Genomic DNA, 18,749 nt, shown 5'->3' with positions numbered 1-18,749 from the left:
GAAGTCCATTCCTCCTTCTGCTCCCCATTGAACAGTCCAGAAGGGGGACTGTTTATCCCCCTCTGAGGAGGGATCCATACACAGAATAGCTAAACAGATGTTTGTTATTCTGTCACAGGGTTTTGGAGGGAGATTTGATCCAGCCTGTGACAGAAGAGCATCAGCAAGCACCCTCACCGCAGTTCTGACTGTTTACTCTGTGGCTGACCCTGTGTGTGTATCAGCTCTTCTCACTTGTTCACTCATCCTGTATCTGGGTTCTGGGTAACAGCAACCCAGCTCAAATTTGCTCAAGCAGAAAAAGGGACGTTATTGGCCAAAATATCTGAAAAGTTCTGAGGCTATGATTGCCTTCAGGCTTGGCTGGATCTAGGTGCTCTAACCATGTCATCAAGAATGTGTCTCTTGCCTCAAGGACCTTGATGTCACCTTGTATTCTTAGGCAATCTCTTCCTTCTTGGTGGCAGGAGGACCCCCAGACACTCCAAGCTTATATCCTGCATCAGAAAGAGCCAGTCTTGTGTCCGTAGTCGCAGACAAAATCCTGGTGTCAGTCGTGCTGTTGTCCCACGACCAACTACTATGGCCAGCAGGAGGTGGTGCTCTGCCTGGCTAGGCTGAGTTGCATGCATCTTCTCTGGGCTTCAGGGAGGAGGGTTGGCCCCATCGTGGACATTTGGGGGGTGGACATTCTTTGCAGAGAAGATAGGATGCTGCTGTCAAAAGAAATGAGAGCAGGCGTGTGCAGTCACATCACCAGATTTTCCCTCTGGAACACGTGTGGTGGGCACTGCTGTCATGGGAGTGCAGCATAACAGCCTGGCGGCCAGGCTGCCTGGTTCCATTTGCCAGCTCTGCCCCGTAGTACCGGGGTGACCTGAGGTAAGTCACTTCACCCCTCTACCCCTCAGTTTCCTCAACAGTAGCAACAAGAATGGCCATTGACCCTAGTTCCACATGTTGTCGTCAGGGTTAAATGAGTGACGGCAGAGCCACGCCTGGCACCGTGTCAGAGCGCAGGCTCCTAACCCATGTGCACGGCAGCCCCCCGGGCCGCTGCAGCGCTTCGAGCCTGGATGCCGCTCGTCTCGTCTTGCCCCCCAGAGCTCAGGCTTTGAGGACCCTCAGTGTCCTCCCACACTGGTCCAAGAGTCCGGACCTCACCACATGTCCCCAGAGCTTCAACACCCCTCGTGCATGCGCAAAGGTGTCCATTTGGTAGAGGGCTCCTGGCTCAGGGGCTGGGAGGAAATGACACCCTGCCTTTCAGCAGCCCCTGGGGAAGGGTAGCTGATCTAGTGAGTGAATGACAGCGTGACCAGACGTGTGCGAGGGGGAGATGAGTTTCTGGCTGTTAAAGGCATTTTGGTGCTTTGTACCCACATACTTTGCAAGTTATTGTATTGATTTTGCAAGAAACAAGATACGGAAGGAAAGAAAAACGTGAACTTGTACGAAAATCAAATCAGTTGTGTCACTGAGAGCCCGTGTGGGTCCCGCCCCACGCTGGGTCTGGAGAGGGATGGAGATCCCGGGGGGCCTTTGTCTCCCCCAGCACTCCCCACCCCATGCTGTGGAGGTCTGCTTGGAACCTGGGAGGGCTTGTCCATGGGGACTGGGTGGTGACTTGGAGCTGAAAGGGGTGTGGGATCCTCATAGCCAGGCTGGCTGCCGGGGCTGGAGGTAGGACCCCAAGAACCCTTCCTGGGGAGTCGCTTGTCAGCTGGCTGCTCTCTGACTGCTCCAGCGGACCTCCTCCCGGGAAGACACTGTTAGAGCAGTGGCGGCAGCATCGCACCACTGAGGGATCTGATCTCAGCCCTGACACCATTTGCCACCTGACTTCATAAAAACGTCAAACAGCCCCAATATGGAAATAATGTGCAGTGAGTTATTCTTACGCCACGTCAACCATAATGGAAGATCAGCCCGAGATGGCCTGTATTTCTTCCTGCTCCCTGAAGTGTAATAAATGGAAATTTTTAAAGCTCAGCATTAGGACGGCTCGCCAGCAGCAATCCCGGGCCTGCCCGGCGGAGGCCACGGGCTGGGGGATTCCTAGTGTTGCTGCAATAGCCCCAGGTCCAGCAAAAACCTGGGCCTGCTTGACTTGTGTGCCTCTGGGGTTGGCACCCTCCCTGCATACATCCCAGTCTGCCAGGAAGCCTAAAAGCCCTCGCTGGGATTGCGGTCCAGGCCCTGCCTCCCCCTGGCCCTGTGACCTTGACAGCTCACTTGGCCTCTGGTACTTTCACCTCTAACACGGGGTTAAAAGTCCCCACTTCTGAGGCTGTTAAGGGCTGAAGGAGACAAACAACAGCGACATCCACCGTTGCTTTTTTTGGCATTTTCTCAGTGCCAGGTGCTGTGCGAAGCACGCTCACGTTTTCACTGGTTTATCCCGCACGGGTGGTAGGATGTGACCGTCCCCACTCTACAGATGAGGAAACGGAGGCGTGGTGAGTTCAGTGACTGGCTCGAGAGGCAGCCCCCCCAGGTCCGGCCCCAGTGCCCACGCTCTGGCCCCGCTCGTGGTGCACCTGGTGCTTAGCAGCTGCCACACGGGTTGCTTTCCTGTCTCTTCCCTTTGGGATGAACTCACGCATCCCTGGAAGGCTCCGGTCACGACGTGTTTCCTCGGCGCCGCCATGTGGGTTCAGACTCCGAGTTCTGTCCGTTCTTCCTGATGTGTCTGCCTCTCATTCTACAGTCCCCGCCTGGCTCAGGTCACTGTGACACGGCTTGAGTGGCTTCCAGGGTAGCACCAAGCCTCTGGGCTGTTCTCTCCGCAGTTGGAATTCTCTCTTTATTTTAATCCATGTTACTCTTTCCAGAGAGTGGCTTTCCATGGGGGGCAGCGGAGCCCAGTGGTTAAGGTTTGGGCCCTGGAGTTGGAACAACCAGGCTCCTCTGCTGCCGGCCGTGTGCCTGTGAGCAAGTTGCTTCCCCTGAGTGAACCTCAGTTTCCTCCGAGGTCAGTTGGTCCCCACGGTGGCGCCTTTCTCCTAGAGGTGTTGTGGCGCTATTGTGAAGCAAGCCAGCTAGAGCCCAGGGCCCTGGAAATGGTCCCCAAGCAACAGTAGCCGGTGTGGCCACTCACGCCCAAACCATCAGGGCCGAGGTAATCCTCTCTCCAGCCCGGTGGGAGCTAGGACTAATGCCGGCAGGCCCGCCACTGCCTGCATGCTGTCTCTGCGCTCCTTTCTGCCTGGGGATAAATCGTCCCTCTCCCTGCTTGCTCCAGGGAGACTGGGGAAAGGAAGGAGCATGTCTAGGTGTACCATCTGTAAAATGGGGATAAAAATAGAGCCTTCTTTCTCCAGAGGCTCAGAGATTCAGCGGCATCATGTTGATGAAAACCTCCTTCAGCTGAAGGGGGCGCTCAGCAGATGGGAACTGCTGTTGTCTATCGGCTCTGCCCTGTCGAGCTACTCACAATGGCTCTCGCCTGCCTCCTGGCCCTGGGCCGAGCAACTTGGCCTGGCAGCGGGGCCCCGCCGGACACCTCCCTTCCACTACTAGTTATCTGACATCCTCTCCCACGCTGGCCCATCTGCTCCTGCCTGCCCATTTCTTTTGTTCCTTGCACACCGCCCTGTGCAGACCCTTCCATTTCTCTCCACTTCCTCTCCGACTGGAGCACCTCCGCCACCCTCTTCCTGGAAGACCACGGCAGCATCCTCTCTGGCTGCCCTGGTGCTACTCTTGTCCGCCAAAGCCCCTCGTCCCTGCAGCAGCCAGAGGGAGATCATGCCACCCTCCTCCTCGGTCCTCAGAGAGCAGCTGTGGTTCTCCTACAGACTAAAGACAAAGCTAAGCTTTGCGTCCTGGCTCACGGGCCTCACTGATGTGATCCCCATCCGCTTCCTCAGCATCGCCTCCTCCTGGCCTTCTCTGTGTAGCTGGCCAGCTCCACTGGCTGTCTTTCTGTTCTGCAGCACCGAGTTCCTTCCTGTTCCTGTCTCAGGACCTTTGCACTTGCTGTTGCCTCCACTCAGGGCACCTTTCCACTTAAAGCTCTACCTGGCTGTCTCCTTTGCATCATTTAGGTCTTAGTTCAAATGGCTCTCCTTAGCAAGGCCTCTGACTTATGCGTGAATCCAGGGCTGGCTTTGGGCAGCCCTCCATCCCCAGCCCACCCCACCCCCCACCGCCCCCGGCCTTCCCAGAGGCCCTGGAGTCGCCTGCGGGGAAGATGAGACTGCGCCTGACTTCTCATTTCCTCTGTCGATTATGCTCTAACAACGCCAGTCACCTCCCTTGCTCCACATCATTTTTCTCAGTGTGTCTTGATCCCTTCCAGTCACTGAGGGAAACGGGCCACCGAGCCCTCCTCCCAGGCCCAGCATGGAGCCCAGCTGCAGAAATACGCTTTCCTTGGCGCCTTGAAGATGGGGCTTTTGTGGACTGAGGCTGCTGGCAGTGGGGTGGGGCTCGGATTAGGGTGCCGTGTGGGGAAGCTGCAGGAGGAGGCTGGGGCCTCGGTTTCCCAGCCCGCGTAATGGGGGTATTAGCAGTGCACACCTCCCAGATCTGCCAGGAGGACTGACGGGCGATATTGGAATGAATGGCAGCCTGCCTGCTCCCCGCCTCCCGTGTCGTTACTCTTCTGGCATCTGGGGTGAGCTCCTGGACATTCCGAGGAAGATGTTCTCTGCCCTGTTTGGAAGATGAAAATGGTCCCAGGCGGACTCTCCCCACAGAGCCCCGCCTTGGCCAGCTGTCCTTGGGGCATCCTTTGCCCTGGCTCCCTCATTTTCCTTTCATAAATCAGTGCGCCCCCCTTCACTGGGTGGCCTCAGGGATCAGATTGCGTGCATGTCCTTTCAGTAGGGGTCGAGTTGGCTTTTCTTTTTTCCCTGTTAGCACCAGCCTTAATGTCATTTACTGTTTGGGAGGGACAGTGGCCTGGCAGTTGAGAAAGCGAGCTGGTCTGGACGATACAAGTGGTGTCTTTGCTCCGGTAGCTCTGTGACTTCAGACAAGATGCCACCCCTCTCTGAACCTCAAGTGTTTGCCTTCAGTGATTTATGAGGTGGTTTTCTGCTTGGAGATTCTAGGGTTCAGAAATCAGGGGGAAACTCAGTCGCAGAACAAACTTAGGGTTCGTGCGTGAATGTGTTCTCTCCGGGGGAGAATGTCTGTCTCTGGGGCCACACAGGTCATTGTACCTATCTCCACGGCCCCACTTTGCTAGGATAGGAGGCCTGCTGTGTACATGTGGACGGAAGGAAGAGAAAGAGAGTGAGGAGGAGAAGCTTTGAGTCAGTGGCTCTTAACCATCGAGAATCTAGTGAAAGTCATGTACCAGGAAATGCTCACACACACAATATTTTGCCTACCATTTAAAAGGGGTTCACAACTCCGGTTAAAAATGTCTACTTGGCAAGTCCCCACTGAACAAACTGTGCGCACCTCCTCCAGGAAGGCTTCCCAGCCCCCATCCTGTGTTCCGGGGTCCCCATACCCTCCCCTTCCTGGTGCCCTCAGAGGCGCTGTCACTCCCGGTCCCTGCCTGTCTCCCCCACGGGAGGGCAGGGGCCACCTTGACTGTTCTGTGCAAGCCCCATGTCTGGCACTGAGGGGCAGCAGCGAATATCTGCTGAATGGAACTGGGGACTCGCTCCTGGCACTGAATTGGGGGTGGCCTGGCTTTACTTCATGGGGCAGTGCTAGTTCAGTTTTGAGTGGGCTCAGAACCCAGCTACCCCTACTGCAAACACCTCTGCTTCCCCCTCTGTGGGTTGAACACCCGTGAAGCGGGGGGGTCGCCTGTAAAGTACTCTTCTGCCTGGGAGGGGCCGGGCTGGGCTGGAGGGGAGGGACGTTCCAGGAGACAGTGTCACAAGGCCTCTCTCCCTTTCCCCTCCCCCTCCTGCCTGGTCCAGCTGCAGCAGAGTGAAGCCAAGTGTGAGGATGCCTTGAAGACCCAGAAGGCGCTGACGGCTGACCTGGAGAACATGCACAGCGAGCTGGAGAGCATGACCCGCAGCAAGAGCCTGGTACCGGTCCCTCCCGGGGTGGGGGGCCGACTGTGTGCGCAGCATTAGAGGAGGGGCCGGGGCACTCACTGTACTGTACTTGGAGGTACAGACATCCATTGTAGACCTACTGGGTGCTGGACGCTCCGAGAGCACAGGCAGCCTACTCAGAGCTGAGCGTTACAAAGGTGTAAGGGCACACGTGAGGGTCAGCTGTGTGCTCACCTGTGCGAAGGGAGGCCAGGAGCCCTGCTGTGGACCCAGTGTGTGCTCAGCCCCATGCGGATGCTTCCGGTACGAGCCTGTTGTTCGCTCAGCACCTGACGTGGGAGCACAGCTATCTATTGTGAGCCCACACTGTGCCCACCACTGGAAGCAGCTCCCAGCCATCTATTGTAGACCTACTGTACACACACACACACACACACACACACACACACACACCCCACCCCCGAGAGCACTTGGTCACCATTGTTGGGCTACTTCTTCACATCCTTTCTTCTAAGAGCCAAGGGTAGTCCTGGGGGCCCACTTGGGCTCACTCCTAAGAGAGACCCAGCCATCTGTAATGGGCCTGCTGTGTGCTCAGCGCTGAACAGGAGCAAATGAACATATACTGTGGATCTGTTATGCTGGTGAAGATTGGGTGTGGGTTTCTAAGCGCCCCGTCTGGATGCACAGGGTTGGCTCAAATTTATACGCAACATGTGAAATCCGAAGTTTAGACAGAGCTAGAGATTTATTGGCAAAAGCTTTTCTCAAGATCCCCATTGGCCCTTTTGTCCCAGATTTTATTTGTGCTAGATCAAGGGGAACTTGCCCGCAAACATTCACACACATGCGCACACAGGGATGAATGTACACACTCACATACAGAATCACCAGACACACATATAAAATAAACGCCCTCACAGGTAAGATATACATTTAACTTTAGCCATATTTATTGAGATCACTGACACACATGCACCATGCACACTTAAACTCTATGTATGTAGATTCCCAGGTAGGCTTACACGGTCATATATCCATTCACGTACACACATGCTGCATTCACGCAGTCGCAGGCAGGCCCAGCACACACACACACACACACACACACAGCATTCATTGACACAGCCATGGTCTGCCTGTGTCACTCACCTGACACACCCACAGGCAAGTCCGCCTTTGTTCTTTTTTTTAATTTTTTTTTTAATTTTTTAAAAAATTGTTTGGCTGCACGGCATGTGGGATCTTAGTTCCCCGACCAGGGATTGAACCCACGCCACCTGCGTTGGAGGCGGAGAGTCTTAATCGCTGGACCGCTAGGGAAGTCCAGCCCCGCCTTTGCTCTTCATCAGCCCCCTGTAGTCCCCCTTTACCCCCCTTTCTCTCACCCACCATCATCCTGCCGCTGCAGGTGGACCAGCAGCTGTACCAGCTGCAGTTTGAGAGGGCGGACCTCCTAAAGCACATCGAGGAGGACCAGGATGACCTGAATGACCTCATGCAGAAGCACAAGGACCTCATTGCTCAGGTAGTGGCTGCCGCTGCAAGAAGGCTTGGTGGCCTTGGGGGGGTAGGTGGGGACAGTGAGAAGGTGCTGTTGTCGGGCCACTCCCTGGTGCTAGGACCTTGGAGGGATAAGTGCTACACAGGTAAATAGCAACTGTGAATCACACTTACTTTCATTCAGAATGGAAGTTTATTTGTTCATTTACAGAAGCAGTAGATTCATATGCCCCTTATAAATAATTTAAATAATAAATACCTGTGGAAAATAGAAAGCTAGGGGCCCTCCTATCCTCTGGAATACTTTTCTTTGGGGATAGTCGCGTTCAACAGTTTGGTTCAACTCATTTTTAAAGGGCTTTTACTCTCCATTGCCTCATTTTAATCTGTGGACAAACCCTATGTAGAGGGTCTCAGCAGAGACTATCAGCCCAGTTTACAGATGGGGATACTGAGGTGCAGAGTGGTTCTGTGGCTTGCCAAGGCGGGTATCCAGGTCTAGAATCCCAGTTACCTGACCTAGAATAGTTCTCTTCCCTTAGAATTCTGGTCCTGGTGCCGCAGCCAGCTCATTCTGTCTGGGCTCTCAAGGGTGTACAGTAAAGTGCTGGACAGTTGACCGAAGCTATGGGCCTGTGTGGTGGGAGTGACTGGGTGTGCACCGAGATGAGGGATACTGGGGAGAATGTGAGGTGCCCTTTAGAACCAGCTGTTGTCATGCTCTGTGACACGTAGACATCTGTGGGCAGGGGAGAAGGGACTTCCAGCAAAGCCTGTGGTCTCAATGTGACATTTTTCGTCTTACCAGTCTGCTGCCGACATTGGGCAGATCCAGGAACTGCAGCTGCAGCTAGAGGAAGCCAAGAAGGAGAAGCAGAAGCTTCAAGAACAAGTACGTGCTCAGAGTCGCCGTGTTGTGGGGGAGGATCCTGGGAACTGTCATTCATTCATTCACTCAGCGTCAGTTGCATGAGAGATGGATTGAGGACAATCCCAAGCGAGGGGAGATAGGACACACACACACACACACACACACACACACACACACACACACACACACACACACACACACACACACACACACACACACACACACACACACACTCCTACCCATGCTTGTTCAGGGTCCATAGATGCCCCACGCAGTGAGGCTCATCAGGGATTCCGTGCAGGATGTCTACCCCTGAGAAATGGCTCCAAGGAGAAGGGTCTGGTCATCCTTTGTGACATCTTCCTTTGAAGTCACGGTTCGTCCAAACACCCCTAAATTTTCCTCATTACCTAGTGGGTTGCTATCATCCCTGAAATTCTCAAAGCTCTTCTAGAACCATTGCGTGTGCCCACTTAGCGTGGCTGTCAGAGTGACCTAGTCTCCAGCAGTACCTTTGGGCACAGAGTGACAGCAAGCGGAACAAAAATGACAGCAGGAGTGGCCACTTGCTGGGTGCTTGCTGTGTACCAGGCACTGATCTCCTTCACACACAAAAATGAAGAAACAAGCCTCAAGGGAAGACACTGACTTGCCCGACACACCCAGCTAGAAAGTGGGGAGCCAGGTTTGGAACCCCGAAATATGTGCTTGGCTCCCACACCTGCTCTTGGTTGTGTTCTCGATGCTAAAGCTCACTGTCCACTGACTGGCTTGGTGTTTCATCAGGGCAGGAGGAAGGGGTAAGAGAGGCACTGAGTGGAAGGCCTGTTGGAAGCTGAAGGCACAGGAAGGGGCAGCACCCCGTGTGGGGTCCTCAGCTGGGATCCAGCAGTTCATGCTTGTGCACCTGAGCGGGGAAGGAGCAGCGTGGATGGGCCCAGGGCTGGGTCTTGCTGGGACCCCCGATTCTGGGACTCGGGGCTGCTACGTGGTCAGTGGCCTTCTTGGGTGTGTCCCCAGCTGCAGGTGGCCCAGATGCGCATTGAGTACCTGGAGCAGTCCACCGTGGACCGAGCCATCGTCAGCAGGCAGGAGGCGGTCATCTGTGACCTGGAGAACAAGACGGGGTTCCAGAAAGTGCAGATCAAGAGATTTGAGGTACTTGTTGGCATGTAAATATTGCTCAGGCCTAGAGCTATGAGGGCTTTCATGTAAACTCCATCCACCTGCCCACTCATATGCCTTTGTCTGGATCTGTATCACTCATCCATCTCCTGAGTTCCCTTCCTCCATCCCTCCTTCCTGTCTTCAATCGCACTGTCCCACAGGCTCCCCATTCACTCAGCCTAGTCACCTCCTCTGTCTCCATCTCCATCCACCATCATTGGTCCATCCATCATCCCCCTTTTCCATTTGTTCTTCTTCCTTTCTCTATTTTTTCTTCTCTTCCTCTATTCTTTTTTTTTCCTTCAGACCTTGACCCCTCTGTCAGTCCATGTTTTTATCCATTGATCCAGTTCTGCCCATCTCCATCTGCTCACTCATTCCACGTATGCACCCGACACTTGTTTTGAGCAGAACTTTATTTTGCCCCTAGTGTGTGTTAGGCTTTGTGTTGGGTGTGTGGAAGACGGATGTATTAAATAGATTCTGCTTTCCAGAAGCATAGAGCTTTGTAGGAGATGTGGGTAAGATATGTATGTAAACACCCATACTAAGGAGGAGAGGGCTGTGAGGTTTGGAGGATGGAGGTCCTTTCAGGCTGGAGAATCAGGGAGGCTTACAGGAGGAGGTGGCTTTGATGCTGGACCTTGAAGGACAGGTAAGACTTGGATGGGCCGGGGTGGAGTTCAGTGACTGTCTTGGCATTTAGCTCTGTACACCAATGGCATGGGACATTTACCGAGGAGATCACCATTGCCAAAACCTTCCACATCAGCTATTCCACATGATGTTCATCACAGCCCCATGGGGCATGCAGGATAGAATGAGAAGATGGCCCCAGAGAGGTCAGGCGAGCTATTCAAGATAAAGCCAGGTAGTGTCAGTGACGGGAGGAGATTGACTCTTGACCTTCGCTCCATCCTGGTCTCAGGTTCTAATCTCCCTGCAGCCAGGGGGCGACGGTATGTCTGAGCGATGGGAGGCTGCTCTTCTCATTCTGAAACATTTACTCCCATTTCCCTGTTGGGCTTTTGGTCTCTAAGAAGGCTGCTCTGGATGAAGACCAGAGAAAAATTCTTTGCATTGGCCCTCAGTGCTTCTCGGAATTGCTCAAGGGGTCCCTCAAGGCATAATCGTCTCTGCAGATCACCATGAAACTTTGATCTCCTATATTTTAAATGACTAAATACATAATTTTAGCTATATCACATATCATTTTTTGCTTGATTCTAGCATGGTCAAGTGATAGCAGAGAAGAAAACAACTGTAGAGTAACTTTAAATGGCAGATTCTGTCTCCAAATTCGCTTTTCCCTCTGCCATCATTATTGGAATTTAGTAGAATCCCAGGTCCTTGAGATGGGGTACCTTGGGGACACAATTGGAGGACCACTCTTCTTATGACCCTCCTGTTGCCCTTTGAAACCGTTGCTAAACTCCAGTTGAAAGGGGAAAGAGGAAACAAATCATAAAGCTTTTCTTTTAGGCCATTATTCAGTCTCTGATCCAGAAAGGGTCTCAGAGTCCTTAGCAGGGACCTAAAATATTCATGTGGGCTGCGTTTTATGTCATCACTCGAGTATTTACCCATCAGAATCGATTGGTTCCAGACTTGTTGGCCAACTAATGAATTCTGCAAAACAGCCCTTGGGTTGGTTTTCTGTAGCACTGGTGATGCTCACGGCTCTTTTCTCTCTATTCATAGTTTCATTGTGTCCTTGTGGATTTCTACCCCCCCCCCCCCACACACACACAAAGAAAAATGTCATGAAATATTAGAGCTCAGGCTTATGGGAGATTATTTGCTCAAACTTCCTCATTTTACAAATCGGGAAACCAGAATCCATGTTGGGGAAGGGATTTGGAACCGCCGGCATAGTGTCCTTTCCACCGTGCCACTCCACCACACAAACCTTGGGCTGAATGAAGGTCGCTATAAATCTTAATTCCCAGCCCTTACCCAGCCCATCCTGTGTGCCAGGCACCAAGCTAAGCCTTCCGCGTAACTTAACATGTTCAACCCTGACAGCATCCCGGACATCATCCTGTCTCTCAGAGAGGTTAATAACCCGCCCAAGGTCACACAGCCAGGAAGAGGTAGAGGTAGGATTTGAACCCAGAACATGAATTCAGCATCTGTCACTAAGCTGCACTGCCTTTCAGAATAGCAGCTATCATTTTCTATGTTTCCTTCATTCTTGTACCAGAAATCAGGATTATTACCCTGATTACTTTATAAAAACGCACAGAGACTCAGTAAAAGATTTCTTTCTGGAGCATCCTGTGTCGGGCCCCAGGCTTCTAACTCCAGGGTGGGCGTGTGCTCTCTGCCCGGGCTGCAGGTCCTGGTGGTCCGGCTTCGGGACAGCCTGATGAAGATGGGTGAGGAGCTCTCACAGGCAGCCACGGCCGAGTCCCAGCAGAGGGAGAACAGCCAGTATTACCAGCGGCGCCTGGAGGAGCTGAAGGCAGACATGGAAGAGCTGGTGCAGCGGGAGGTCGAGGCCAGCCGGCGGTGCATGGAGCTGGTGAGTGTGGTCCTGTGATGGAGGGTTCAGGAGGGGAGCCCTCCTTCCTTCTGAATGGGAGCCTCAGGGCCTGGTCCCTGGGGCCTTTGGGGGTAGACCGGAAGCAGGGAAGAAACCGGAAGGGGATGGGCTGTGAGCCGACACTGCGGTGGGCTGCTAACGGCCAGGGGCAGGTCCAAAGTGAGCCAGTGGCATTCACTCCTGCAGGATGACTTCCAGCTACGTTTGTGTCTCAGACTCCGGACTTTCTCTTCCTGCCTCACACATTCTCCTCCAGAGGCAGGGCGGCCTCGTGCAAAGAGGAGAGAACCAATGTTTATTAAATGTCTCCCTTGCATGGAGTCTTAGCACCCATAATGCCGTGTAAGCGTCATAATAACCCTGTGAAGTCAGTATTATTATCCCATTTTACAGATGAGGAAACTGAGGCTTGACAGAGCTGAGATAATTAGTCAAGGTCATACCTTGTAAATGTCAGAGGTCTTTCTGGGCTGTTAACAGCAACCACAAAGATAAAAGATAAAAAAGATCATGCTAAACCCACCATTTATTAAGCACTGGCTATGTGCCACGTTCTGAGTTAAACCTTTCTTGTTTAAATCTTCCTGTCAGTACTGTGAAGTAGATGGGAAAACTGAGGCACGGGGACACACGTGCCAGATTGAGGCCCAGAGTGGTACATTCACCTGCCTGAGGCCACGTGCAAGTAAGACTTGGAACCCAGGTCTGCCCAACTCTGTAGTCTCTACTTTTATTCACTAAGCCATGCCTGTCCCCTGGTGTGGCCCAAGGTGCATTTTAAAATTTGTTTCCTTCCCAATGGGAAGGTTTCTCCAGTGTTCACTGTATTTTTCTGAGAACAGTTTCCTGCGGGGATCACAGAGCGTCTGAGAGTGCCCACTCCTCCTTTTCCCCGCGAGCCCAGATATCCCCGAGCCTCTAGGTTTCCGCTTCTGCAGCCTGGGGGGCATCTGGCACCCCCTTTGCCCTCCTCCATAGAGCCTTCTCTGAGACAACCCAGAACGTGCTGCCGTTCAGCCCAGAGGGCTTTAAGTCACCGTCGTCATCTCCTCCCTGCCCTGTCCACTCTGGTTTTGTGACAGGTCTCACCACCTTGTCCTCCTGCAGCAAGTATGTTTCCCGGGCCACTGCCTCCCGCGGCCAGTGTCATCCCCATAGCTCTGCCCCTGACAAGCCAGCAGCCCGGCTGTCATGTCGGGATGAGGTGAGGCTCCGCACAGAGACCCAGGTTCCCAGGCAGATCCAAGCTCCGTGACTGGCAGCGCCTCCACCCGCCTTGGCCCTGGGAGAGGGAAGGGCTCTTTCTTCCAACTGCCGGGCTAACTTCCTCATTAACCGGCCCTGCTGCTCTTGCAGCTGTGTCCCCTCCTGCCATCTCTGGCTGCAGCGAGAGAACATCCCCAGCACTCCTCCTCCGATGTCTTCTTCAGCTGGCCGGACACCAGGCTTTCCCATCACATCAGATAGTGGTTTTCCTCCTCTCCCCTCTGCTCTTTTCCTCGCTCTCCCTCTCCCTCCTCTCCTCTCCCCTCCTCCCCTTTCTTCCCACTTTCCTGTCCCTACCCCCATTCCCAGGGACACGTTCGGATCTTTAAAGGCCCTAAAATCTGGAAAAGATTATAACGCAACCCCCATATATGGGTCAAAACTGCGAAGCAAGCTTATGTGTATGCTAAAATGGGACTTGCATCTTTCTCTGTTTTCTCATCGTAAGATTCTGGGTAAGCTTACCGAGGCTGAACTATTCTTTTTATTTTGGTGTGTTTGGGGTTGGGCAGTGTATCAGTTTCCAGGGCTGTCTTAGAAATTTACTCCAAAGTGGGGGGTTTAAAACAAAGTGGGTGGTTTAAAACAAGAGAATTTTATTCTCTCACGGTTGCGAAGGCCAAAAGTCAGAAATCAGAGTATTGGCAGGTCTATGCTCCCTCTGATGGGTCCAGGCCAGAATTCTGTGCTCTTCCAAATTCTGGTGGTTCCGGGTGTTCCTTGGCTTGTGGCCGGGTCACTCCAGTCTCTGCCACTGTCTTCACATGGTTCCTCATCCTGTGCGTGTATGTCTCAGATACCCATCTGCCTTCTAAGGCCACCTGTAATTGGATTTAGGGCCCACTCTAAATCCAAGTTGATTTCATCTCAGGGCGCTTACTTTAATTTCATTCATAAACACCCTTTTTCTGGATAAGGCCATATTGACAGGTTCTGGGAGGACGTAACTTTTGGGGGCCACCCTTCGGCCCACTCCGGAGGGAGGGCGTGTTCTTCCACAGCCGGTTGTTTCTGCAGTGATTCCGTGCATGGGCAGGGCTCACGGGGACAGTGTTAGGCTGGCAGACCTGTCCTAATAGGGGATGTCCCGAGCTCACCAACCGACCTGCCCTCAAGTAGGCCCCTTGCCTTTGAGCCCTGGGATATTTCCTCTGGGGGAGGAGAGGATATCATATTTTCCTACTTTCTCATTTATCCATTTATTCATTCAACACCAACTCTGGGCCTGGCACGGGGATGGGCATTGGAGGGGAGGGGCGGGGAATCATAACGTCCCTGATTTTTACACACTCACAGTGTGGACAGAATGCTGCTCAGTGGGAGAGTTCAGTGAACACTGTCATTTTCAGAGGAACGCTGTTGGTGAGGCCCCTCCCGTTGCGTGGCATCCTGGCACTTTTCCAGGCATCCCAGGAGGTGACATCTCACCTCTCAGGTTCATGTCTGTGCCACCAATCTCCCTTCCTCCACCCTACCCCTGTAAGGGAAGGGGGGAGCTTCTCTGTGCCCTGTGTTCTCGATAAACTTCACCTGCAAGGCAGTCAGTCAGGGTTCTGGTTCTTTCGTTCATGCGATTGGTTTTATCCCTAGGTTTTACTCTGGGCCAAACCCAGTGCTGGATGTTGGGGACCAACAGGGAACAAGACACACCCTCACCCTTGAGGAGCGCGTGCTGAAGGGAGAGATATTGCCAAGGCCATCGCTTGTGTATTTTATATGTTTCTCTGCAGTGGTCGCTCAGAGATTTCACAGGCAAAACAAGGGTCTGTGTGCTGGGATTTGGAGGGTTCCTAGAAGACCAGTTGGCATCATGCTCCCGGTCATCACCACAAATCACTCCTTTGAGTAAACCATTGCCCATTTCATCTTCTATTTTTAAAGCTCACATCTCTCTGGGAGGGATAGTGAATTTCTGAGCTCCCTGGGCCAAGCATACCTTCCTTCCTTCCTTCATTCCTTGGACAAACATTGACTGAGTCGCTCTGGGCTTAGGCTCTTTGCAGATGTCATCTTCTTTCACGCTCACGTCGCCCCAGCAGGTATGGACGCAAGGGGTGCCTGGCCCAGGGCTGCAGAGTCAGGAGTGGCGGAGCTGGGATCGGCTTCCCTGCGTGTCCAGTGCTAAAGCTTTCACTGGGACACCACGTTGCCCTCCCAACCCAACCCTGCCGAAAAATGGCTCTGCTGTGGAGACCCCAAAAAGGATTCCACACTCTGGGCCCTGGTGAGAAGCAGGAAGGATATCGATGGATCTCCCCTCAGTGTTCCTTTCCGCCTGTCCCACCCTGTCCCATCTGTCACTGTTGGTGTTGGTTTAAAGGGCCGCGGGTTGTTCCATGTGAGTGATTTATACCGCGGGCTGGCGAACCGGCATGTCCAGATCAGGATCAGTTACCCGCCGATGGAACTTCTCTTTCCAGAAAACAGAAAAATGAGGTTTGGCCATTAATTTTCGTAAATGCACTGTTCCTGGCGACTCCAGGAACCATTATGGAGAAAAGAATATTCTGGCTCTAAGTCATTCAAGTCCCTTTTCCACTGGGGTGGCAAGACAGCTTATCCGTGGGTTTATATCCTGTTGTTTTTCAATAGTTAACAGAGCTCAGGGGAAACCACCTCAGCCCCAGGTCAGGGTGACCAAGGGCGGGCAAGGACAGTTGGGAGAGTTAGAGCTGAGGGTGGCAGGAAGGCCTGCCCTCTGCCGGCTTGCAGCCAGATGCACTGGCTTTGGCGGCTGCACCTGTCGGGTTGCCCTTCAGCACCTTGGCCTGACTCTCTGCAGTCTTAACTTTCCCCTGAAAACCTTAGATGGTGCCTCTGCTCGCTCTTAGCTCAGCACCCAGTGACCCAAGCTAGAAATCACGGTGGCCCATCTGTCTCTGAGTCATACAGATGAATGGCCACACCTGCTGATTTTATCCTACTGAGGTATTTTTCAAATCCATCCTTTCCAGTCCCAGCCCCGCGTCCTCTGTCTCTGTTTTAATCTGTAGCCCCTCTGGTCTGGGCCTGTACAGTTACCTTGTATCTTGGCTCCCCACCGTTCCTCCACTCTGGCTCCTTCCTGCCAAAGTCATTCTAGAAGGGACACATCTTACTGTGTTGCTCTTCTGCTAAGAAATCTTCCATGGCTCTGCACTGCCTCCAGAGCAAAGCCTCAACTTCTTCGCAGAAATCTAGCCTCTGTAGCCTCCTCTGCCTTTGTTTGTCTGCCTCTCGTCACCTCGCGTGATCTACTCAAGCACAAAGGTGTCAGGCCCCAGCGCCAGGTCATTTCTGGGCTCGTCACCTTTGTTCTCCTGCATCCCTCTGCCCGCCTGCTCAGCCTGGAACAGGTCAGCGCTCACCTCCAGGAAGCCCTCCCTGTTACCCCCACCTGTCACTAAGTTACGTACCTCCTCTGTGTTCCCACATCGCCTTGTGCTCACCCCGTTCATACGAGTTATTGTCATTGCTTGTGTTCTTATCTTCCTAGACAGGGAGCACCTGAGAGAGGGGTGTGGGTTTTATTTGACTTTTGGTGTCCAGTTTAGGGTTAGGCACAGGTAGATTCTCAGAAATTGCTGAATGAATAGTTTCCACAGCATTTTGAAGTTTTACCTTTTGAGAGAACAGCTCAAAAATAATCTTAAAAATTGGAACTTTCAGATCAACACACTTTACTTTGCGTCCTACCATGTACCCGTCCCTGTGTCTGATGTTATGGGAGATGCAGACGTGAATGGACCAGGGACTGTGCGTCTGGAGACCTCAAGTTCCAGAGGAGGAGATGCATGTGTCTCTAAATACTTCTGGTACAGGATGGGATGTGCGAGCAAAGGAGGAAGTGGTTCGGTAGAACCGGGAGACATGGAGAAGATTGCATGGAGGGTGCAGTGTTGGCCAGCAGCTTTGCGCAAGCAGCCGTCTGATCGTGGTCGTCTCAGCCTCGTCATCGTCTCTGACCTGCATTCAGCAAACGTCTAGGGCACACCTGCCGTGTGGTGGGCCATGTCCAGATCTCCAGAAAGGCAGAGATAAACCCACATATCGGGATGTAAACACAGACTCTTCACCTCCGCCTTTCTTACTTCTCTTCCTTCTTTCTCCTTGCAGCTCCCCCACTGGCCGCCAGCTACAAAACCCCTCCCTCCCCCCACCGCCACCTGCTCTCTCTCGCTGCTTCTCTTGCTGGACAAGTTCTCACTTGACTGGGTGTGGACATGTGGTTTCTCTCTCTCTTTCTCTCTCATTTCCTCACACAGTCGTTCTGGCTCCTCTTGGGAAGAAGGAGGGTGTGTATTAGCTTCTCAGGGCTGCTGTAACAGATTGCCGAAAGCTGGTTGTCTTAAAACAGTAGAGGTGTGTTGTCTCACAGTTCTGGGCGCCAGAAGTCTGAAGTCAGGGTGTCAGCGGGGCCACTCCCTCGGAAGGCTCTAAGGGAGACCCCTTCCTCCTTCTGCCAGCTTCTGGGGACTCCGGGCGTTCCTTGGCTACGGCCACATTACTTTAATCTCTGCCTCCGTCTTCACATGGGCTTCTTCTCTGCTCTGTCTCTGTGTCCTCTCTTCTCATAAGGACACCAGGCCTTGGATTTAAAGCTCCCCTAATCCAGTATTACCTCATCTTAACTAACTACATCTGCAAAGACGCTATTTCCAAAAAGGTCACATTCTGAGGCTCCAAGTGGATATGATTTTGGGGAGGACACCTCAGCTCACTGCAGGCTGGTGGAAAGAGCATTGGACTTGAAGTATGAGACCTCGGGCGGCTAAGTTAACACTGCAGAACCTCAGTTTCCCCATCGGTAAATTGGGAGCAAAATACAACCGATCTCATTGGGAGGCCGTGAGGAGTAAATGAGATGGTGTAGGTGAAAGTGCCCGATGATAGCACACAGTAGGCACTTAATAGATGCTCCCTTGTTTTCTTTCCCCTTTCTTTTCACTCCTCCCATGACTCTTTCTTGGTCCACTCAGACTTCGTCACAAGTCTGCCAGCTCTGCGGCCGCATCCCGTCCCGCACGCACAATGGCTGGGGCAGAGTTGATGAGAGCTAGTGCTTTACCGCTGGCTGTGTGCTGGGCGTTGGGTTAAGGACTTTACATGAGATCTCTCCTTTAAGCCTCTCTGTCTGAGGTAACTATCCCTGTTTCACCAATAAAGAAACTGAGATCAGAGAACTGAAGCAACTTCTCCAAAGCCACAATCCCAGTTAAGGGGCTGAGTTAGAATCTGGACCAAGGTCTCACCAGCTCCAGCCCATTCTCTCCCTCAGAAGATTTAAACACGTGGTGTTTCCTCATTCAAGTACCTTTTTTAAAAATGAGTCATAAAAATTAATGCTGCCTTTGATGCTGTAATCTAGGGCTTCTCGGTCTCGGCACTGTTGACTCTGGGCTGACTGACTGTCTGGCGTGGGGCTGTCCTGTGCCGTGGGCTTCTC

General features: G+C 52.9%; 1 protein-coding gene across 1 annotated transcript in view; it reads left to right on the top strand.

Annotated features, from left to right (window-relative positions):
• MYO18B (myosin XVIIIB) overlaps positions 1–18,749 on the top strand; it is a 226,745-nt gene that overhangs the window by 140,684 nt on the left and 67,312 nt on the right. Inside the window, exons 32-36 of the mRNA XM_027125285.1 lie at positions 5,889–6,002; positions 7,384–7,500; positions 8,284–8,367; positions 9,367–9,504; positions 11,852–12,037. Coding sequence (XP_026981086.1) covers positions 5,889–6,002; positions 7,384–7,500; positions 8,284–8,367; positions 9,367–9,504; positions 11,852–12,037 — 639 coding nt within the window. The remainder of the gene's footprint in view (positions 1–5,888; positions 6,003–7,383; positions 7,501–8,283; positions 8,368–9,366; positions 9,505–11,851; positions 12,038–18,749) is intronic.

This window comes from Aethalodelphis obliquidens, unplaced genomic scaffold (genome assembly GCF_003676395.1).
Source record: "Aethalodelphis obliquidens isolate GAN/ISIS:26980383/991018 unplaced genomic scaffold, ASM367639v1 scaffold28, whole genome shotgun sequence".
Lineage (NCBI taxonomy): Eukaryota > Metazoa > Chordata > Mammalia > Artiodactyla > Delphinidae > Aethalodelphis > Aethalodelphis obliquidens.
Note: the sequence above shows the minus strand (reverse complement) of the source record. Positions and strands in the feature narration are given on the sequence as shown.